At 41.4% G+C, this 24695-nt stretch overlaps 1 protein-coding gene across 1 annotated transcript in view; it reads right to left on the bottom strand.

Moving 5' to 3' along the window:
* The window catches only part of il16 (interleukin 16), a 211826-nt gene that overhangs the window by 155080 nt on the left and 32051 nt on the right, over window positions 1-24695 (bottom strand). Inside the window, exons 5-7 of the mRNA XM_041985129.1 lie at window positions 15393-15495; window positions 8266-8382; window positions 8062-8158 (exon numbers count right to left, since the gene is read on the bottom strand). Coding sequence (XP_041841063.1) covers window positions 8062-8158; window positions 8266-8382; window positions 15393-15495 — 317 coding nt within the window. The remainder of the gene's footprint in view (window positions 1-8061; window positions 8159-8265; window positions 8383-15392; window positions 15496-24695) is intronic.

The following is a 24695-nucleotide window of genomic DNA, read 5'->3' as shown; positions in this document are numbered from 1 at the left end:
ATGTGTTTTATGCCTCGCCAGCATAGTGAAAAGGAGCTCAGGAATGAGACTGTTAAAATGGCACAAATAGAAGCTAATGGAACTGCTTTAAAGGCACTGCTTGACTCTGGAAGTTCTCGGACTTTGGTTCACAGGGATTTTGTAGAACCCAACATTATTCGTACTAATGACACCATTCCCATTTGTTGTGTCCATGGTGACCAAAAGATGTATGCAACACCAGACATGTATATAAAGGCGGATGGACACACTTACCTTTTGAATGTTGGGGTTGTTGATAACTTGCCTTATCCTGCTGTGTTGGGACGGGACCTTCCCATACTTTTTGACCTGTTGGACTCAGATCATAAACAGAAATGCAATGTTGCTGTTACCAGAGCACAAGCACGCAAATCTGATGACTCTTCTGAGATTCTTAGGGCACTTCCTTTCTTCAGTGAGGAGTTGGAAATAATACCAGGGAAACCAAATAAGAACCGCAGATAGAGAAGGCAGGAGAAGTTCCAACATACAGCCAGGAAACCCTTAAGGAACAGTGAGTCAGACTTGCCCTTGGGACTTCAAATTCCAGCAGATATAGCTGAGTCACAAAAATCTGATCCATCTTTAGCTGCTCTTTTTCAGAAGGCGAAGGATCCAGGAGTGGAGCAGGATGGCAGAGATGAATACTCTCTGAAAAATGGCATACTCTACAGCCAACAGGGGTCAGTACTGCAGCTAGTGGTTCCTCAAGGAGTGAGGGAAATTGTGCTCACTTTGGGGTACTCTATTCCCTGGGCTGGCCATCTGGGCAAGAATAAAACCACAGCTCGAATAAAACAACATTTTTACTGGCCTGGTCTCGGCAAAGATGTGGCAAATTATTGTAAAAGCTGCCCTCAGTGCCAAATAACATCTCTTAAAACTCCCTCCAGAGCTCCACTTCAACCATTACCCATCATTGCTACACCATTTGAACGCATTGGAATGGATATTGTCGGTCCTGTTGAGAGAAGCAAAGCAGGAAATCGGTATATGCTGGTTATCACTGACTATGCTACCAAGTACCCAGAGGTGTTCCCACTGAAGTCCATAAAGGCCAAATCGGTTGCTTTCTGTTTGGTGCAGTTTTTTTCACGTGTGGGTTTCCCAAAAGAAATATTGACAGATCAGGGCACTAACTTCATGTCTCATCTGCTGAAACAGGTGTATCAGTTGCTGGGGATCAGGAGTCTGAGAACAACACCATACCACCCCCAGACTGATGGCCTCACAGAACGGTTTAATCAAACTTTGAAGCAGATGCTCCGAAAGGTGGTAAATGACATTGGTACAGATTGGGATCAGTGGTTGCCATATCTTCTTTTTGCCTACAGGGAAGTGCCACAAGCCTCAACGGGTTTTTCTCCATTTAACTTCCTGTACGGACATGAAGTTCAGGGCCCTCTATCCTTACTGAGAGACACTTGGGAGGGTGGAAAGATGGAAGAAAAATCTGTTAACATTGTTTCTTATGTTGTCCAGATGAGGGATCGACTCCAGCGGATGACTGAGCTTGCACAGTCACACATGGCAGACGTCCAGCAGCAGCAAAAGGCCTGGTATGACCGTTCTGCCCGACAGAGATCCTTCAGTCGTGGACAAAAAGTGCTAGTACTCCTCCCTAATGATGACAATAAGCTTCTGGCTAAGTGGCAAGGGCCCGTTGAGATTTTGAAGAAGCTTGGACCCACTACGTACCAGGTTTCCACCCCAGGGCAGCCATGCTCCAGCAAGGTGCTACATATAAATCTCCTGAAGGAGTGGGTGCAGCGACCTGGAAAAGCTGAGGTGTTGCTCATACTGGGAGTGCAAGAGGAAGAGGAAGTGGGTGAGCAGTATTTGCCATCTACTGGTGCTCTGGACTGTGATCTCACCCACCTGCCAGAGGATAAGCGGCAGCAGGTCAGAGAAGTTTGTAACTCTCCAGTATTTCAGGAGAATCCTGGGAGAACAGATGCTGTGGAACATGATATTGTACTTAAAGAAGGAGCCTCTGTAAGACGTCTCAGTTACAGGGTTCCTGAACGGTTGCTGGCATCTCTGAAAAAGGAGCTGGATCTGATGCTGTCCCTGGGGATCGTTGAGACTTCAAAAAGTGAATGGTGTAATCCGGTGGTCCTGGTGCCAAAGAAGGATGGCAGCCTGAGGTTCTGTATTGATTTCAGGTACCTGAATTCCATCTCACTATTCGATTCCTATCCAACACCAAGAATTGATGAACTGCTTGAACGGCTGGGAAGAGCAAAATACTTGACGACAATTGATTTGTGCAAGGGTTACTGGCAGGTCCCATTGACGGAGAGGTCCAGGAAGCTGACAGCATTCAGAACACCATGGGGCCTGTTCCAGTTCACAGTGATGCCGTTTGGACTGCATGGGGCCCTGGCAACTTTCCAGAGACTAATGGACCAGGTACTGTGTGACGTCTCTGGATTTGCAGCCGCTTACCTGGATGACACTGTCATTTACAGTGACACCTGGGAGGAGCACCTGGGACATCTGCAGTCAGTTTTGGATTGTCTTTTGGCTGCTGGGCTGACAGTGAACTCATCCAAATGCATTGTTGCTGCTGCTGAGACGGAGTACTTGGGACATGTTATTGGGCATGGGGTCATCAGGCCACAGGTCAGTAAGATCCAAGCCATTGAGTCTTGTGCTCTGCCTCAAACAAAGAAACAGCTGAGATCCTGTCTGGGAATGGCAGGCTTTTATCATCGTTTTATACCACAGTTCTCCACCAGGGCGGCCTTACTTACAGACCTGGTAGGCTCAAAGTGTCCCAACCAGATTCAGTGGACAGAGGATTCTGTTGCATCTTTCTATGACATTCGTCAGTCACTGAGTATGGAACCTGTGTTGCATAGTCCCAACTTTAATGAACTCTTTATCCTCCAGACTGATGCTCCTGACAGGGGTTTGGGGGTGGCACTCCTGCAAGGTCCACCAGGGGAAAGGCATCCAGTAGTCTACATCAGCCGAAAGCTGTTCCCTAGGGAGGTTCGCTATTCAACTGTGGAAAAGGAGGCACTAGCCATTAAATGGGCCCTGGACTCTTTTCGGTACTACCTCCTGGGAAGCGAATTCAGCCTGGAAACAGACCACAGGGCATTGCAGTGGATGGAGAGAATGAAAGACACAAATAGCAGGATCTCCCGCTGGTACCTGGCGCTGCAACCCTTTTGCTTCAACATCAAGCACATCCCAGGAAAGGACAACACCACAGCTGATTATCTCTCTCGCTCTACTGGTGAGTCCTGAAGAGGGGGTGTGTGTGATGGCTTAAGCCCCACAATGTTACCGTGGTGGTGCAAGCTTCATTTCCTGATTCATGAAAGGCGTGGCAAAGGGCTGAGGAGCTTTAAATCTGGGCGCCGGCTCGTCAGGCTCTACCATGTGCTGCTGGATCATGGGGGGGTTTCAAGTTTAGTTAGTTTGGAGTCTTTGTCTAGTTATTGTCTTCCATTTTGTTTTCCCCTGTGTGTGTTATTTGGTTTGGCCAAACCACTATAAGTTACCCTCATTGTGTCATTGTGTTCGGTCAGTTTTCCCTCAGTTAAGTATGATTTCTTTAAGTTACACTTTTGAGTATTGTTAAATTTAGTTGACCTCTTTTAATGGCTGGCTAGTTTATTCATTCTTTTTGTATCTTTGGGTCAATAAAAACCCAGGTTTTTGAAATTACCTTCTGTGTCCTCGCTGCTTTACTGCTTGGTCCCTGACATGGTGTAACACCTAAAACACCAAAGCTCTCTCCAGCTTGTGCTCGCCAGATTTGGAACATCTCTCTATCCTGCACCAACATTTCTATCTCCCCTGGGAATTTACAGCCATCATTGTGACTGCCATATACATTTCTCCACACACAGACACCAACTCAGCACTATTGGACCTACATGATGTGCTGTGTTGCCACCAAACCAAACATCCGGATGCTGCCCTCATTTTAACAAGGCTAATCTTAAAAAAATTATGCCGACTTTTTATCACCACGTCACGTCTGCCACCCAAGGGAAAAACATCTTGGACCACTGTTACAATTCATTCAAAAGGGGCTAAAAGAGCTCTTTGCCTCCTCTTGGAAAACTGGACTACACCACCATCTTCCTCGTGCCAAAGTACAAACAATGGATGACACAGGTGGGGGTCTCCAAGAGGTGCTGGAACAACCAGGTGTATACGCTACAGGACGTCAACTAGGACAGGTTCCAGTCCAGCTCACAGTATTTTAGCAAGTTTACGGAAGTGATGACAAACTTCATCACTAAGCTGGGAGATGATGCCGTTCCCATAACAACTGTCTGGGTTTTCCCAAACCAGAAACCATGGGTGGACAAATCTATCAGCAAAGTACTGAGGGTGCACGCTGCAACTACAACTCAGGATTTCTCACCGGCAAGATGGAGTAGTACAGAGTGACATCATACTGAGTTAGAGAATATACAGAGAATTGTTTTTATGCACAGTTTGAGTCTGCCGCTAGCTCTGGCGGTGTTAGCATGCTAACTGCTACAGCCATCAGGACTCCTTCTGCCGGAACAGTACATGCACACACCCTGAAAAAACATGATGTGAGGAGAACACTGAGGAGCTTGAAATGGTAAATGGCCTGTACTTAAATTGAGATATTTAAAAACAGATGGAGATTGAGCTGCAGGAATGCAACAGGATCTGATGGCATTTCTGGTTGGGTGCTTAAGTCCCATGGTGACCTGCTAGCTCCTGTCTTCACCATGGTGTTCAACCTTTCTCTGAGCCAGTCTGTGTACCCTGCCTGCTTTTAAAAAGCCATCATCATACCTGTGCCGAAGAATATCCTTCCAGCCTTAATGACTACCGCCCCGTGGCCCTCAGCTTTAAGCTCATGAAGTGCTTTGAGACTGGTCAGGGGGAACATCTGTGCCTCCTTCCCCGAGTCTCTGGACCCACTTCAGTTGACTTACTTGCGAAACAGATCCACGGACAACGCCATCTTCCAAGTACTGCACACCACCCTCACCCACCTGGACAGCACACAGGATACTATGTAAAGACGCTGTTCATTGACTTTAGTTCAGCTTTCAACACTATAGTCCCCACCACGCTCCACCCCAAGCTGCTCAACCTGGGGCTGAACTCCACCCTGTGTGCCTGGATCCTGGACTTTCTGTGTGTGGGTGGGCAGGCACACCTCCACCCCCTGAACCCTCAACACCGGATCTCCACAGGGCTGCTTCCTCAGCCCTCTGCTCTTCTCCCTGTACACCATGACTGTGTAGCCATGGACAGCTCCAGCACATAGCAAAGTTTGTAGATGACACGGTGGTGGTTGGTTGCACAAACAACCATGATGAGCGGGAGTATACAGGGGAGATGGAGAAACTAGCAGAGTGGTGCCATGCTAACAACTTTCTGCTAAATGTAGACACAACTAAGGAGATTATTATTGACTATGGGAGGAGACAAAAGAGGAACTACACCCCTCTGAGGATTAATGGGACTCTGGTGGAGAAGGTGTACACATCACTATCTACCCTAGACTCTGCACATAAACAGCCAGGTGAAGAAGGCGAGACAGCCCCTTTTCCCCTTCAGACAACTGAGGGGAAATACTGAGGATGTTCGACACTGTAGTGGTGGAGAGTGTTCTGACTGGTAGCATCACCCAGTGGCACAGGAACAGTACTGGTCATGACAGGCAGTCCTTGCAGAGGGTGCTGAGATCAGCAGAGTGTACCTTGGGTACAACACTCCCCACCCTCCAGGATATCTTCATGAGGAGAACTGTCAAGAATGGTGGACGTCGGAGGAGGTGAGGACCCAATAGCAGGCAGTCAGAGGCAGGAGGCAGAATTGGTGCAGGTGACAGGTTTATTTCCAGAACTCAAGACAGGGATAAATCCAGCAAACAAAACCACACATGACCAAATGAGAGGATCTGACAAGGCGTGACTGAAAACCAGGAGTACTTATACACAGAGGGAGTAACAAGACACAGGTGAAGTGGATGACTAATCAGACCAGATGAACTAACGAGGCAGGAACAGAAAACCACAGCACACAAGGGAAAACTAACTAAACATGACCAGAAACCCAAAAACATGAACATAACACACACCAACACCCAGAAACCATGACAGAGAACAACAGCCAGAGCATACAGGATCATGAGAGACCCTCATCATCCTAACAGCGATCTGTTGGGAGTGGCTGCTCTCTGGCCAGCATCTAATGCTCATTAAGGCGAACACAGAGAGACTCAGGAGGAGCTTCTTCCCTCAGGCTGTCTGATCTGTGAACTCTACCCGGTAGTGTCACTGTCATTTACTCATGTCACCTTAACAAGGTTTATATTTCACACCACCATTTACATTATAAATATTGCATACATATTGTCAGTCTGTGTATAGCATGCACACCACTGCACAATTATTGCACTGTGGTTAATTATATTTATATTTATTATGTCTTTCTAGTTTATTACTGTGTTGTTTTTTTACTGGTGATAAACGGGTGTGCACAGCTTCGGATGCATTTACGACTTAATTTCACCACCACCTTGTATGTGACAAATAAACTACTTAAAACACACTCATAAAACACTTCTACTGTGACATAGTAAGGCTCCATCCATACCATTGATAGACACATCAGGGGGCAAGGTGGGGTTCAGTGTCTTGCTCAAGGGCACCAGAGCATGTAGTCAAGGGAAGCCTGGAATCGATCCACCAACTTGCAGTTTTGCAGATGACGGCGCTTCTTTCTGAGCTACAACTATGTGTTACTAATAGGGGTGAGGAAAAATAATTCATAACACGAACCAGGCCAGAGCTTTTATCAAGACAATAAAGCCGTCTGAGTCAAATATGGTCCTGCTGATGCATTGTGATGTAGAAATACAGCTGGTCAATTAGCCTAAAGGGACAAAATCCTATTACTTGTATTATTTATGATGGACTCAGCCTTACAGAAAGTCGTGTAATCTGAGATGGATTCCTTCTTAAATTGTATTTGTACAAACATAAACATATGAAATTATATTACGTTTTATCCAAAATGCCGCCTCTAAAGTACATTATTCTAGTATATAATTGATTTATTTATTTCTATTTATACTAAGTGTTGTTTTTCTTTATACTGAGAAATCAGTGGTACTTGGAAGAGTTTGAAAACAGGCTTCTCACTTTTTTTCTTCTTTTAACAACTAAAGGTATGCTGTGTAGGGAAAGCACAAATGATTAAAACTGGAGGTGTACTAGAATTTTGATGTAATTACACATAGTTTTGCAGGGCTTCATTGCCCTGGAGGTTTCGTTACAAACCACAAGTACTCTGGGACAAAAGTATTCTCCTATTTTAAATTATTTAATGCTGACAGTGTTTTTGCAAGAAATCCATTAATATGGCCACACTACCCCCGACCCTTCATTGGACGAAGCAGTATAGATAATGGATGGATGGATGGAAGACCACGCTAGACTATCTTGTCCATGGGAAGCAGATATTTTTCTATTTAATTTTGACTCCAAGGCCAGAGGGGTAGCAATCCTCATAAATAAGAAGACACAGTTTTCTTCTAAAGCAAAATTGCAGATAAGAATCTCAGATATGGGATTATCAGTAGGTAAACTTTAACAAAACCCAGTGGTATTAGTTAATATAAAGACACCAAATTTGGATGATCCTACTTTTTATGAACAGACCATTCAGAAAGCATCCCATGCTGAGTAAACACTTGCTCATATTTGGTGATGATTTGAATATTAGATCGATCTAGCCCTTGCACTTCAACCAAGTCATTGATGTCAGGAATCATTTCAGAATTTATGGTTGGTAATGGCACTGAACATCCCTGGAGATTTTACAATCCACAAGATTAAGTTAAATTAATCAAGATGTACCAGGCTTATTGTCAACAAACATCACAATATTTGTTCGTTGTACAGAACAATCAACTAGTTTACTCAAACATTAACCGGGATTTGAAGCACTAGTTAAATATTTTAGGTTTGTTTCATTAACAAACACTCAGAAATGACTGCTGGAGGAAAACTGGACACATACTGGTTGAAGTGGAGCATGTCCTGCTGCTGGACATCTGTCCTGGGGGGCTCTGTGCTCTGTCCCAGCATCTGTCTTCATTCACTTCAGGAATGGCTAACTGCACACACACACACACACACACACACACACACATGTTCCTGTCAGACTGAACGATGATGTTGAGATGAAAACGACCAATAATGTGGGACAAAAAAATGAAGGCACCTTCAGGTGGTTGTTGTTGGATACTAGGTCTTTATCTGTGTATCCATGCAACAGCAGAGCATCAGGATGAGGATCAATACCTGGATGGAGAGGAGCATCATCACATCTAGAAACATCCTGAAAGACACAACCCACCAGAAAATATAAAGATTTGCCCCACAAAGCTGTTATCCGGCTGTCAGTACCTGCAGTGAGAAGGTCTAACACTCTGCCTCTATCGCCATGGAGACCACAGAAATATCACCTCATGTAGGTTTCATGACACATTAACTGTGCACCATGTTCTAATTGTTTAAAATGCACAAATTAAGTGAAGAAAATATAACGTTAATTAAATAATACTGTCACTACTAGGCAAGGAGGACTCTGAGACCGAGCAGTTAAACAAAACATTATTTATTATGTTTTCTAAGCAATAAGAAATCCAGGAAATTCAGGTCAGACAGGCAGAGGAGAATTTCCAGGCAATCCTGGAGAGACAACAGAGTGGTTACAAGACTCAGTCAAGCAAACAAGGGAATACGCTAAACCGGCCTGAGTGGCTTCTGAAATGTCTGTTGTGGCTTTTAGACATATTTAACCATGAGACCATGGACCCTGGAGAGCATTGTTTAGTTCACACCAACAAAAACACACCATAACGCGTAATGGAAGAGATCAATTGAAGTAACTTGGATACATCTTTTTCAACTGAAAAGAAAACCTGAAAAATATGATTATTTATCATATGTTCATATCGTACTTTATTTTCCTTTCTATCCTTCTCTCATTCTCCTTAGCACTCATTTTTCTTTCTTTCTTTCTTTCTTTCTTTCTTTCTTTCTTAGATTTTCTGTAACTGTCAGCTGTCTGTTGCCGTTGTCCTACATGTGTCACATCCAGTTTTTTACAATAACAGCAGAACACAAATATATATATTTCTCCAAGATGGCTGCCAGTCCTGTCCAATTTGTGTGTCTGCCTCTGAGCTTTAAACTATTTAAATTTTTTTCTGGGATTTTATACTTGAAATCTACACAAAGAAATTGACTCTTTTATTCCTGAACACTACATTTAAGTGCATAGTGCGCTAACACTGAGCAAAAGCTTTGCATTGAAAGTACCCGGATGCTGCCCTAAACACGGCCACAAATCTAGTGTGAAACGACATACACTGCATGCACTAAACGGACGCCATCTTGCTGACGTAGCAGAAGGGGAGGGACTTTCAACCAGGTTCCGTATGTTTATTCATGATTGTTGAACCTCCAGATTGAGCACTGCGGTGTCTCTGGTGTAAACGAAATGGTCCTTGATCTGAAAACTGATTAGGAAACAACACTGGTTAGAGAACCGGCCCGTTCCCATTGAACCGCTGACTAAGCTGTAGCTGGTTGTACATCACTTTGGATAAGAGTCTACAAAGTGCCCATAAAGTACATATAAAAATAAATAATGTTTGCTTTCATATGAACTGCCAATGTGTGTTCACCGTAGGTCACTGTGGCATCAAACTACCGAGCCAGCAGTGACAAGGAGGTATTTACTACCTGCGGGCTAGCACGCTGCTGTGGAGAAAAGGCAGAGGCAAAAGAGAAATAATTCAATAAAAAGTTTTCTGCGTCCCTGTTTTAGCCTCTTCATTGCTTCATTTCTTATTTTAAATGATGGTTTCTAGTATAATCGGTTTCCTGTTGCAGATGTGAACTGTATCAGTGTAAACACCAATGAAAACAGATGTATAATGTGAAGTACTTTAATTTAGTTAAGATATCTTTGCTTATTTAAAAGCTAACAGGTATCAGGGGACACATGAACGTGTGAGCTGATGGTTTCTATTGTTATCACTGGAGGCAACGCTGCTTTGTTTCACAAATGAGGCCTTTTAAAAGGCATTTAATAGCATAAAAGTATGATGACATGCAAACATGTACGTGAACGTGATTTTGGATTTGGATTTTGGAAGAACTTAGCTGGACGGATTGTCCTAAAAGAAAGTATATTAACGGAGTGGCGCTGCCATTAGGCAGCATGTAGGAGGGTCATATACCTTAAAATAAATAAATAAGCAAACACTCTAACTCATGTTCAGCCAATCGGAGGAGGATCCTGCGTTGGCGTTGGATGGGACAAAGTTTACAGGTGGGGTTAAGTAAGGAGTAGAAAAAAGTAAAATCAAGAGTTGAAAATTCATTCTGTAAATTAAAGTGGGCAGAAGAATCGCCGTCAAATGCAGGTACGTCCCTTCCTGTAAGTGCAAAACGTTAGTGCTCCATCTGGGTCAGCACCTACCCACAAAAGTACAGAAGGTAACCGAGTCTCAACCTAGTCTCAGCTGATAGCTACTGCCTGGTTCCACCTGCTAGCCACAGCTTGGTCTCTTCACTGCTAGCTTTAGCCTGGCCTCACTGCATCTGCTAGCTACAACCTAGCCTCACATCACCTGCTAGCCACAGCCCCGGTCTACTTTGTTTTTTTTGTTTTTTTTTTTGTTTTGTTTTGTTTTGTTTTGTTTTTTTTAGCGAATGTATTCTTGAAACATGTTCTTTGTGTGAAACCACAGTTGGAGATTGCAGTCAACTTCAAACATCTGAGCAAGTATGAAAGATTTGTCTATTCCATTTGTAGTTGTATGAATCCTTATGATCAAATAGTTTTTTTAATAGTTGTAATTTTACGTTACTACCATCAGCTAATAAAGAAACGTCACGACGTCTCATGATGTTTTCTGAAGTTCGATTCTAAACATTTCAATGTAAAATTACAACTCCTTAAAAAAACTCTTTGATCAAAAGAATTCTTTTTGTTCATGTTGACTGAGGTTCACAGTGTACCTGGCATATGTTACCCGGTGAAGGTTCAGTCATTATTCCAGTGTTAGTTATAACCACAGATTTATCTTTAATCATCATTTTTAAAACATCTTTTCTTCTTTTTTTTAGAGCAGTTTGAAATTATTTTGAAATCAGTTTGAAATGAGTTTCCATAAAATCAAACAGACATATTTTCAGAGTAAAAAGCTCTTTAGGTAAATTCAATACTGATTTGAATTCAGATGTTAAAGCATTCAGCTCATTTTTTCAGACTGTGATTGGTCTGTTGAGACTTTGCTCCACCCACACAAGCAGCTCAACCTTCAGCTAGATAAAAATGTGTTTGTCTTGATTATTTGTTTTCTGCTCTGTATGCTCAACGTTACTTTCAGAACCTACATTACAGAGTTTTTCCTGATTTTCCGAACCTCCAGTCTCTCTACTGTGACATTTTTAAGATACAGAGGTCCCTACTCAACCACTTCATGAGAATTCAGCTTGTCAGATTCCTTATCAACAGAATGCCCATCTCATCCTACCATCTGACGCAGACTAAAACCACGTCAGAACTCGGACCAGCAGCCAACTTATTTCCAGTGAAAGCTAGGGTTAAATATCGATTCAAATTTCAAGAAGCGAATCGATTCCGATCCTCAAGATTTAGAATCGATTACCACGATTCCGCCCTATCTGTTGCAATCCGATACTGATTTGGTTCTGTGTTATTAAAACAGTTTTTTTTAACTGTTATCAGAATTAAATGACTGTAGTTCATGTCAGGTTAGGTTTATTTATATAGCACATAGGTATGGCTTTACCTTAGCTAGCTGTCTCAGATGGTAAACCAGACTGCAGTACTGCACTCACCTGCTTACACAGTTTAAAGGAACTATTAAGGTACACACCAGGTTTTTTTTACATTTGCCTTACAGTGCGAAACATCAATAATCAATAATCATCAATACTCTGACTAACAGAGTTACCAAAAAGTGACCATTTCTGTCATGCAACACATTAATGCTAGTTAAGGATGGCTGTAAGGACCAATCTTACAGCAGGTTTGTTCATTAAAAATCATATCAATATGTGTGGTTTATTAATAATTATTGGCTGGTGTTCTTGTGAACCAAGAGAACAAAGATCACACCAGGATGTCTGGATGGTAAATCTGATGTTAAATTTCAGTTCCTCCGGTTCAGATATTTGTGGAAAAATGTCATCCGAGTTAGAAAACATCTGCTGGAAACAAGGTAGTGAGGCTGAAACACTCCCCCACTGGAAGATCCTTCACACCCCCTACACAACTCCGTGACGAAACAACAGAGTGTGTTCAGTGGGAGGCTTGTTCAAGTCCGATGCAAGACAGAGAGATACAGAAGATCCTTCCTTCCAGCAGCTATCAGGCTGAAGAACAAAGCCCTTAATTAATTAATGTGATTGTTTAAAAAAAAAAAAAAAAAAAAAAATACTACTACTACAATATTGAATTTCCCTTTGGGATTAATAAAGTATTTTTCATTTCATTTCATTTCATTTCATTTCATTTCATTTCATGATCATTGATTAGTGACTGAAGTTTATGTTTCTGAGCCACTGTAGAAGACTTTCAATTGTCCAGTGAACAAGCATCTAAATACAAAGTCCTATTAGCTCCCAAAGCCAGCTTTCCTCTCCCAGGACTCGGTCCTGGAAGTGAACTGTTAGCATATTCTCCTTTTGACTGGAAGCAGTACCCCAGCTAGTCTTTTCATAACTTTGGCTAAACTCTGATTTCATCCATTTCTCTCAGCTAATGCTCAACAGCATTTAGACTGATATTTTTAATGGACCTCAATTTAAATTTCCTGATGTAAATCAATCTGTCATTATATTTAACTTCATTCATGTCTGCAGAATTAAGAGAAAGGTGTGATTCTGTACTGTTGACACTGTGGCTGAGTTCATTTCATGGTACAAAAAGCAAAGTTTAACTAATTTAAAGTGGAAATAATGAGCCAAATGAAAAGTGTGTTTCTATAAAAACATGAATCAATGGACTTCTGGTTGTGAGAGGGGCGGAGGCAGCAGACATGGACTGTCATGTTTCACGGTCTTATTGTGTTTTAGTTCTGTCATGATTTTGGTTATATTTCTGGTTTTTGTCATGTTTAGTTTCTGTTTAGATCATGTTTTGGTTTTTGGTTTAGTTCAGTTTTCCCTCATGTGCTGTGTTTTCTGTCCTTGGCTCATTAACTCACCTGGTTTGACTTCACTTCACCTGTTATCAATGTGTTCCTCTGTGTATATATACCCCATGGTGTTCAGTTTGCCCTTGTCAGACCCTTTTGGTTCATCCCTGTCGTGTGTGGTTCCCTGTCCTGAGTTTAAGGAAATAAAATCACCTGTCACCTGCACTGTTCTGCCTCCTGCCTTGACTGCCTGCATTTCGGTCCCCACCTCCACCGCCATTCATGACAGGGACAAAGAACTGGAGAACGATGTAACCGGTGCTGACCTCTTGGAAATCTATCAAATCCCTTAAACATGACTTTCATACAGACTATTTGAAATGTGGGCTAGCCTCCAGTGAGTAGAAGAGTGAGTGGGCAACACACAGACTGGACAGAACATATACACTGTGGTGAGTCCTGGTTTACTGTCCTGGTGGATATCAACCTTGTGGGAGAAAAGGCAACTGTGCTACACTTTCTCTAAGGGTGGACTTGGTATAGTAATTTTTCCTTTTATTTTTTTTTGTGTGGTATGATGTGGGAGGCACGAAGGCAGGACGTCTGGAGGGTCTGGATAATCCTTCTCCTTGCAAAAAAGACTTCTTCAGGTGTAAGGTAACGATAGAATATGGTTTTATTAATTGTACTGCAGGGAAGGCCCATATGTTTATGGGGGTTGGAAGTCTGGATGCAGGATGTTCACATGTGTATATAGTGTCAGTGTTTGTGTTAATGTTCTAAGACATGCAGTGGTTCCCAACCTGCCTGTTGGTAATCTCCTTTAAAAGGACTAAATCCGCCAGTGACCTTGTGGGGGAATGGTTGAACATTGCATGTGCAGCTTGGAAAGAAGCACAGAAAAGGTTTAAACTGACAGTCTCTGTATTTAGTGTCATTATTTACATGAAAGAGTTTCTTACCTTTGAGACTTGTCACAGGATTCAAAAACTGGACACATCAGAATCTATAATATGTACACCAACTATTTAGTAATAATCACCTCAAAACATTTGAACAATTGACAGAAAACTTCAGACTGCCAAGAACAGATTTTTTCAGATATCTGCAAATAAGATGTTTCATACTCAAACACCCAAACTGGAATAGATTAGTGGCACCTTCCTTGTTAGAATATTATTTACTGAAATTCCAGATTGGAAAACATGTGAAAAAGCTGATAAAGGTTTTATACAGACTCTTCGCTCCTCTGATAAAGGATAATTCCTATCATGTGAAAAATAAGCTAGAACAGGAAATAAGTCTGGCTGGAGATCTGTGTGCTGGCTCACGAGGTCATTAATGCTAATTTGTGGAAAGTATTTCAGTGGAAGATAATTCATGAATTTTCAGAACAGAAAATAGTTGTAGGAATAAGTCCAAATCCGTCGAGTGAATGCTGGCGGGGGGGGTGGGGTGGAGAGACGATGGCTACACAGCTACATATATTCTGGCTATGCTCATTTTAAGAAGGTTTTAGAAGTCTGTCTTTGACACTGTGAACAAAGTGTTAAAAGTTAACTTGCCAAAAGATCCTCTGTAGCAATCTTGGAGGTGACCCGGTTGTGATCCACAGCAGGGAAAAGATGTATTACATATTACAGATACTGCTATCAGCAGCAAAGAAAGCAATCACAATAAAACGGCTTTAAAGGAGTCGCCGAATTATGCGACACGAGTGGTGAATAATTTTGAGAAATGGAAAAAATGACATGCTGAGTTTTCTTTAAACAAATGGACACCACTGATGAGGGGAATGGGGGACCAATGGGACTAAACCCTGAGCTCTACATGTTAGATGAGCTTGTATACAACCCAAGTATTGGTTCACTTGGATGCCTGTTTTCTTTTGTTTACTTGTTTGTTATTGTTTTGGTTTATTTCATGTTGTTTTACTTTGATTACCTTCAGTGATTTATACTGCTTTACCTTCTTTTCTTGAACTGCTTAGACGCATAGTGGCTTATGACATGTTATTGTAAAAAAGATAAAGTCATTGTGGTCAAACAAAAATTAAGCTACAAAAAAAAAAAAAACAACAAAAAAAAAAAAACTGACAGATAATTCTCAATATTTGACTTCATGAAAGTGAAGACAGAACCAGAGAAAAATGTTAGATTGATGTTACCTCAGAGCAGCTCTTTGCTGTGTCCCCATCCATCCAGGCTCTGCTGTTCAGAAACTGTCCATTAAAAGGTACCAGCTTGTCTGGACTCAAAAGGCTGCAGCGTCTGCAGTGAAGAAACATGAAAAAGAGCTGCAAATGTCCATCTTCACTCTGACATTAAAAATTAAATTTATTTCCTCCTAAATTTGAGTGGGAAGAGCTGAAACAGATTAAGAGATAAAACATAGACATTTGGATTACTGGTAACAACAGCTCAATAAACTGGTCTGGATCGGACAGCACACACTAACTCGCCAACTCTGAGAAAGTGACTAGAAGATGATGAATGTGTTTTCTGAAGGTTATTGTAGTTCAGATTCAGAAAGTCACACTGACCATTGGGATTAGACGCAGTGTCAGCTAACCGCCAGCAGATGTCAGCATCGCTCCAGGGAAAGGCAAGTTTGTTTGTATAACACATTTCATCTATGACTATTCAAATAATAAATAAAACATTAAAAAACATTACAGCGAGGTGCAGGAAGCAATAACAAGTGCATTAAAACTGACTTTAAAAGAAATAAAAGAAATTAAAAACACAAAGAAAAACAAATGCAAGAAATAAAGTTCCAGTGTGGGGAATTTAACACTTGTTCTGATAAAAGGCAGCAAATAGAAAAGTTTTAACCCTGATGTAAAACTGCTGAGTCAGCAGACCTGCAGTTTTCTGGGAGTTTGTTCCACATGTGAGGAGCATAGAAGCTGAACGCTGCCTCTCCACGTTTAGTTCTGACTCGGACCAGAAAGTAGATCTGACCCTGATGACCTGAGGGATCTGGTTGCTTCATAACGAAGCAGAAGATCCTGAATGGATTCTGGTCCTAAACCATTCAGGATTTTGAAGTCAGCTTTTTGACAGACAGGAAGCCAGTGTAAAGATCTGAGGACTGGAGTTCTAGGATCTACTTTCCTGATCTTAGTGAGGACTGGAGTTCTAGGATCTACTTTCTTGGTCTTAGTGAGGACTGGAGTTCTAGGATCTACTTTCCTGGTCTTAGTGAGGACTGGAGTTCTAGGATTTACTTTCCTGGTCTTAGTGAGGACTGGAGTTCTAGGATCTATCTTCCTGGTCTTAGTGAGGACTGGAGGTCTAGGATCTACTTTCCTGGTCTTAGTGAGGACTGGAGTTCTAGGATCTACTTTCCTGGTCTTAGTGGGGACTGAAGTTCTAGGATCTACTTTCCTGGTCTTAGTGAGGACTGGAGGTCTAGGATCTACTTTCCTGGTCTTAGTGAGGACTGGAGTTGTAGAATCTACTTTCCTGGTCTTAGTGAGGACTGGAGTTCTAGGATCTAATTGTATGTTCTTAGTGAGGACTGGAGGTCTAGGATCTACTTTCCTGGTCATAGTGAGGACTGGAGTTCTAGGATCTACTTTCCTGGTCTTAGTGAGGACTGGAGTTCTAGGATCTACTTTTCTGGTCTTAGTGAGGACTGGAGCAGCAGCGTTCTGGACCAACTGCAGCTGTCTGATGGACATTTTAGACAGAACTGTGAGGACAGCATTACAGTAGTCCAGTCTACTAAAGATAAATGCATGGACCAGTTTTTCTAAATCCTGCTGAGTCATCAGTCCTTTAATCCTCTAGATGTTCTTTAAGTGGTAATAGGCCGACTTCACAACTGTCTTAATATAAATGCTAAAATCCAGGTCTGAGTCCAGGACTACTCCCAGGTCTGAGTCCAGGACTACTCCCAGATTTCTGGCTTGGTTGTTAGTTTTGAACTTTGCTGTTTGAAGCTGAGAACTGACTTTTAATTTTTCTTTCTTGGATCCAAAATCTATTATTTCAGTTTAGTCTTCATTTAACTGAAGGAAGTTCTGGTACACCCGATTTCTTTAATCTGATCCATGCAGGTGATCAGAGTCCGGATCGGACTGTAGTCCCCTGGTCAGATGGTTATGTAGATGTGTGTGTCATCAGCATAACTGTGGTAACATGTTTAGTTGTTTTTTAATAATGTGAGCGAGGGGCAGCATGTAGATGTTGAACAGCAGTGGTCCCAGGATGGAGCCTTGGGGAACTCGACAGGTTATTTTGGTTCACTCAGATTTACAGATACTTATAGACACAAAGTAGTTCCTGTCTTTTAAATAAGACTTAAACCAATTAATTGCAGTGCCAGAAAGTCCTACCCCAGGGGTGTCAAACTGCAGTCCTCAAGGGCCACTATCCTGCATGTTTTGTTATTTTCTTGCTCCAACACACCTGAATAAAATCAAATGGATCCAACAGCTTCTTGTCAACTTCTTCACAATAACCCATTAATTTCAATCAGGTGTGTTAGATCAGGGAAATAATGAAAACCGGCAGAATACCGGCCCTTGCAAACCTAGACTCATCACTCATGAGCAGCTACAGGCCAATATCAAACCTCCCCTTACTTAGTAAGATTATAGAAAATGCTGTCTTTCACCAGCTGCACAACTTCCTGAACACTAAATAACTGTATGACACCCCTGTCCTACCCAGTAGACGATATGGTTGAATGTGTCAAATGCAGCACTAAGATCCAGCAGTACCAGGACTGAAATGTTCTCGCAATCTGTGCTCAGGCGGATGTCATTAAAGACCTGAACTAGAGCATCTCAGTGCTGTGGTGTGGCCAAAACACTGACTGGTAGACATCAAAACAGTTCTTATCATAAAGTGCTGTAAAGGTTACAAAAACTGTGTGGTTGAGGTTTTTAAAATATTGGTGAAAGTATGTTCTGACTCAGTAGCCTGCAATTCAGAGGTGGTCTTCAAGGTCAAAACTTCAATAGTGCAGATGAAACAGTCCAGGAGGAAGTGTGGATGATGTCTTGGCTCATGTTTACATGGTCTTCTTGGTAATGATGTTATGATGTTCTCATTCATGTTAAAGCTGATTCAGTGTCAAAGAATAATTTCCAGAGACACAAAGTAAAAAGATATTGGACAGTCAGAGGACATGTTGCCAGACTGATCTAGACCAGAGCGACTCAGTTCCAGGTTGATTTCATGTCAGAAAGCCTTTCTCAAGGCACCATTCTCAAAGAAAAAGCTTCAGAAACATTAAAGTCTCATTATAGTCTGTGAAACACAGAACTTGCTCTGTCCCTTTCTCTTTCTTTTCCTCTCTTCCTCTAATAAAGATTGAGTATAAAATGAAAACAGAGCTCACTGTCTGTTCTAGAAAAAGTTGTAAATCAGAAAGTTAAATGTACGGCTCTAGATACATACATATATACATATAATATATGAAATCTTACCTGAGATTCATTCATTATCTAAAACCACTTATTCCATTACGGGTCGCGGGTGAGCTGGAGCCTATCCCAGCATTTTAACAGGTGAGAGTCAGGTACACCATGGACAGGTCACCAGTCTGTCGCAGGGCCAACACAGATAGACAAACAACCATTCACACGCACACTCTCTCCTAGGGAGAATTTAGAATAACCAATTAACCTATCCTATCATACATGTCTTTGGACGGTGGGAGGAAGCCGGAGAACCCGGAGAGAACCCACGCATAAAGGCCGCCACCCCCAGTTCGAACCTCCCCCCAGCCGAGGCTCGAACCGGCGACCTTCTTGCTGTGAGGCTGCGGTGCTAACCACCTTGCAGCCCTTATCTAATCTCTCACCTGAGATTGATTAATTTATTGAATTATCCTAACCTGAACATTACAGGCAATCTGTTCTGATCTCTCTTGGTGGAACCGATCGATACTCTGGTGCAGCACATTGACAGAAAGAAGTTCCGGCAAGACAGACTTATTGTTAGGCCTGGGCAATTAATCGCGAAAATTGATAAATTGAATTTTCCATTTCTGGAGATTTATTTTTATGAAAATCTGGATTTTTTTCCATAGTTAGTTAGCAGCAGAGTTAGCCTTCCCTCCACACCAGAATGGTGTTTGTCTGACAGATTTTCAGTGAAGTGACCCTTCACCTATGCCTGAGCTTTCTACGAGATGCAGAAGTCAACTTTAGCCCACAAATCCTAGTTAAGACACAACCTTCATCAGGGGAATTATTTCTGCAGTGGATGCTGTATGATAAGGATTTAGATGGAAAGAGATCCCAGATGCATTGTGTCAAATATTTCTATGTAAGATATGAAGTCGTTTATATGGTGGAAAAGCTATGACATTATATGCTTTATTTTTGCTGGCATTCATCTATATAAACAAATAAATGTTTTTAATAAGTTTATTTATGTTTTGTAAAAGAAAAAAAAAAAACGATAAAAATCGGAAATCGGATTTGGTTATAAAAAATCTGAGATTATATTTTTAGGCCATATCGCCCAGCCCTACTTATTGTTGCAAATTATTGCGCTGACTAAACGGTATTTGGTAACCGTGGCAACAGGAACTCGGACGCCGGGCTGCAGACGCGCCAGATCATGTCTGTGACGGCGCATTGTTGTGAAAGCAGCTTGCAGGCTTATTGGGCTCTGTCAGTCCAGGAGAGACGAGAATGGAGCAACATTTTGTCGTCCCACAATGTCCCAGGACAAAACAGCAACCTCTCACGCACAGTATAGCGTAGGACACGCTACTTCACATGTCAAAAAAAAGAGGAAAACACACCAATCATATGATGCAGATTAATTAATAAAACGAGCTGTCTTATCAGTACATCCCAAAATGGGGAGGGAGAGAGAAGAGACCAGGAATACCGCGACAGGTCTCAATGAGCTGCCCCAGCACCAAACTCAGTCACAACCCAGCAGTGTAGGAAAGAGATTAAGATCGCAGGGGAGGTAATGTTGACACTTTGGCATGCTGGCCACACAACTGTCAGCGTACAGCACGTACTAAAGGGACAAACACCTGCCCGGATATAAAGGCGCTCTATTCCACCTCGCAATTACTGTCATATTCACTACACCTTGCGCCTTCAATGGGGCAGCAAGGAGATTGGAGTAAGAAAAACCTGCTCCAGCACACTTACTTACATACTTGATACAGAGTGAATGGTGGACAACTTTATCAAAACGATTTAGGATAGACTTACTTACGTGATACACATTTAATGATCAGAGTGAATGGTGGATAATATTTATTGCAATAAAAACGATTTAGGAAACGATCTGACTGAAACAAAATGTGTATCATCCTCTGGACACACACCTGCTGTAAGAGCTGCACCCGCCCTCTGAAATGTTTGTGTCACGTAACACAACGTTAAGCAATCATCTCCCTTCCCTCCACTGATCATGTCTTATACAACAGCTGGAACGACCGAGCTGCAGATTGTGTCAGAGTTGGTTACCTTGGCAACGCGTCACCTCTGCGTCATCCATTAATTTATGATAATGGACACCTCGTCAGGTATTATCCCTTACGTATAAATTGCAGGCTTAATTAATTAAACATATTTTAATTGCATAACAATATTTGCCTCAAAAAGCAACTTTTTCTTTTATTTAAATGGATTATAGTGAACAATTGAATCAAAGAATAGACACAAACATTAATATTGTAAACTCAGTCTCTAATAATGTTTGGAAAATGTATTTATTTTAATTTAAATTCAAAACTGTTAAAAAATAAATAGAACATATTCCTGCCCAAAACTGAACAGACCTAAAGTTAAAGTCATTTTAAGTACTTTCATTAACAGGTCCAGTTATTCTCTAATAAAGTGTCTACAGCACGTTACAGAACTTTTAAAATGTTGTTGTACATACACTTCATTAACAGAGATTAATATCTGACTGTAAGTGTTCCAGTCTGGTCCCAGATCAGACGTGAACATCTCCTGCACTGACAGCAGCTGTGAATGCTAATGGATGGGGGAGGGGCAGAAGCCCTGCTCATTGAGAAAAGTAAACTACATGCTTTCACGTCAGTTTCCAAAAGTCTTTAATAACACCAGGAAAAGTTGCTAGATTTGTCACTAGTCACTTCTTTGAAACAGAGTCACTAGATGGATCTGAAAACTAGCTAAGTAGTTAAGTTGGCAAAACTGATTCAGCCGAGGCTCTGAGGTATCCATCAATTTAATCCGTGTACCGATAACCGTGCACAGACAAATGTTTGCATTCATTGGAGTCTAGTCGGCTTGATTGTCCTGCAGGTAGATGAGAAAGTCTGGCTACGTTTATGGGGCAGCTGCTACACCAGGTGAACTAAACATGGTGCGTAAGTTTCCAGCAGCCAGGATTTTTTTTAATCTGATGAGACTTTTTTATTTGTTAGAGACCTCACATGGGAAGATAAAGTATCAGGTATTTCACAATGTTGATCGTACTGTGTGTGGTGGATAATCTCATCACAGATCAACACACACTTTACGATACTGTCCCGCAACTGATCTACAATCTAGTCCTTTGAGTCAGAAATCAAACGTGATCTAACAAAAACGAAGAAGAAACATGGAAACAACAAGAAAAACAAAGAAAAAGAAACATGGCAACAACAGAAAAAACGAAGAAACATGGCAACAACAGGAAAAACGAAGAAGAAACATGGCAACAACAGGAAAAACGAAGAAGAAGAAACATGGCAGCAACAAGAAAACGAAGAAGAAGAAACATGGCAGCAACAGGGAAAACGAAGAAGAAGAAACATGGCAACAACAGGAAAAACTAAGAAGAAGAAACATGGCAGCAACAGGAAAACAAAGAAAAAGAAACATGGCAACAACAGGAAAATGAAGAAGAAGAAACATGGCAGCAACAGGAAAACAAAGAAAAAGAAACATGGCAACAACAGGAAAAACGAAGAAGAAGAAACATGGCAACAACAGGAAAAACGAAGAAGAAGAAACATGGCAGCAACAGGAAAACAAAGAAAAAGAAACATGGCAACAACAGGAAAAACGAAGAAGAAGAAACATGGCAACAACAGGAAAAACGAAGAAGAAGAAACATGGCAACAACAGGAAAACGAAGAAGAAACATGGCAACAACAGGAAAAACGAAGAAGAAGAAACATGGCAACAACAGGAAAAACGAAGAAACATGGCAACAACAGGAAAAACGAAGAAGAAACATGGCAGCAACAGGAAAACGAAGAAGAAGAAACATGGCAACAACAGGAAAACGAAGAAGAAGAAACATGGCAACAACAGGAAAACGAAGAAGAAACATGGCAACAACAGGAAAAACGAAGAAGAAGAAACATGGCAACAACAGGAAAAACGAAGAAGAAGAAACATGGCAACAACAGGAAAACGAAGAAGAAACATGGCAACTACAGGAAAAACGAAGAAGAAGAAACATGGCAACAACAGGAAAAACGAAGAAACATGGCAACAACAGGAAAAACGAAGAAGAAACATGGCAGCAACAGGAAAACGAAGAAGAACCATGGCAACAACAGGAAAAACGATGAAGATGAACCATGGCAACAACAGGAAAAATGAAGAACCATGGAAAACAGGAAAAACAAAGAAGAAGAAACATTGGCTGTCGAAAAACAATGGCTGTGTCCGAATGTGCACCCTACTCCCTAACCCCTCGTTCACTACATAGGGCTGCACTACATAGTGACTCATTCTCTTAGCGATTCGGACACGAAGCTCCCTATTTGTTCTTCGCCGGAAACCACGTGACTACCGCCATCACCATGGCAACCACAACCCGCGTCACTCGATGCAGTATTTTCCATCGGAGAAATGGCACAAGTTTTAAATTTCTTCTTATTGACGCTAATTCAGCTTTTAATCGTCCAAATAAGTAAACAACGGCAGAGAAGACGAAGGAGACATGTGATGAGGAGAAAACGGATGAGGAGAATGGCACTTGTTGCGTTAGCAAGACACCACGTAAGTGAATAGTTTTTTTTTTTTTTTATCCTGTTTATCACAATCAGACAACGCCATCTTCTGGGCAAAGTTAAATGTACTTTTGGCCCTTACCTCAAATTAAAAGCTGCTGTTACAGCTAGTTTTATGGGAGATCAGTCTCCTTTCTCTATAGAGAACACCGAAGGCCTTTATGTAGACCAAGAACAGGCCTCAACTCCAGCTTATATCACATCTTAGTTATACATGTTATAAATTGTATGTACACTGGATTTAAACTAAAAATAAATTGAGACACTAAAAAAATGACTTTTTACATAGAATGATCTTTATTGGTTAAAAGAACACCACATTGGAAATTAACCAACAGAATAACATGTTTAACAACAAACAACACTGAGCTCCTTCAAACATTGAATTTTAAGTAGCTACATTACTTGGAAAGTTGTTTTCTTTTTTTTTCCTTTTTCGTTTTAGTCTTTTGCTTTATTTTTTTCCTTAAGTGTTTCACACAAACTCACAAAGTTTTATTTCTTTTAGGGACCACCACTTTACTGCCAGGTGAATAAAAACGTCCCCCTCCAGACCATGTATTTTGATGGTCACTCTGACCTCCGCCCTGACTTCGCCTGAACCGAGACACCATCTCGGGTCTGATTGGGCACCCAACAACTTTACCCACCGAACGGCTTCATTATTATCAGTGATGGTGGATATCCGTGCCCGTCACAGCCCATCACCCACCTTACTCCTTACAGGGAGCCTGTAAGGAGTCCCGTTGAAGCCCGGTATAATCGACACCACTCCAGAGCACGAGCTGTAATAGAGAGAGCATTTGGTGTTTTGAAAAGCATGTTTTTTTCTTGTTTTATTCCTTTTTCTTGTTTTGTTCTGAAGTCAAACAGCAAATTAAATATGTAAAAACATTTCAAAAGAGACAAGTGTAAATAGTTTCAGTAGAATAAGTGTGTCCCTATAAATATGCCTTTAAAAATGTAACTGTAATTGAAATATCCCCTGTTATAAGTTATGTATAAGTTTATTGTTTGAGTTTCTATTTTTATTTTAAATAAAAAGAAATCATTAAATGTTCCAACATTTTATTTAATTTTCTCAACTAATTTTTCTAATAGAGACGACAATCTCTCCTCCCTTTCCTCCTCCTTTTTCTCCCTTTCCTCTCTCTTCGCTCAGCCCCATTTTCTGCAGCACAGCCCTTAAACCACACACCACACACAGTATTAAATAATAGCAGCAGCAATAGTACTTACATTAAATTAAAATAATAAGCTTACTCCCAGCCGGCAGCCGAAGCAAACCTCCTCCCATTAAAGAGGTGGTCCTCTGCCACACGGAAGCGGACCAGCTTCTCCACGTCCTCATCCGTCCCTAAAAAGACAAAAAACAGCATATATCATATACTACAACATAACCTAAACATGTACCCAACTTATTTTCTGATAAGCAGTTAATTAATAATTAGTGTTAGAAGATGTCATGAACATCGCTGAGCAAATGCACGAAAAGCTAACAAAAGCT

This window comes from Melanotaenia boesemani, chromosome 1, assembly GCF_017639745.1.
Source record: "Melanotaenia boesemani isolate fMelBoe1 chromosome 1, fMelBoe1.pri, whole genome shotgun sequence".
Classification (NCBI taxonomy): Eukaryota; Metazoa; Chordata; class Actinopteri; order Atheriniformes; family Melanotaeniidae; genus Melanotaenia; species Melanotaenia boesemani.
Note: the sequence above shows the minus strand (reverse complement) of the source record. Positions and strands in the feature narration are given on the sequence as shown.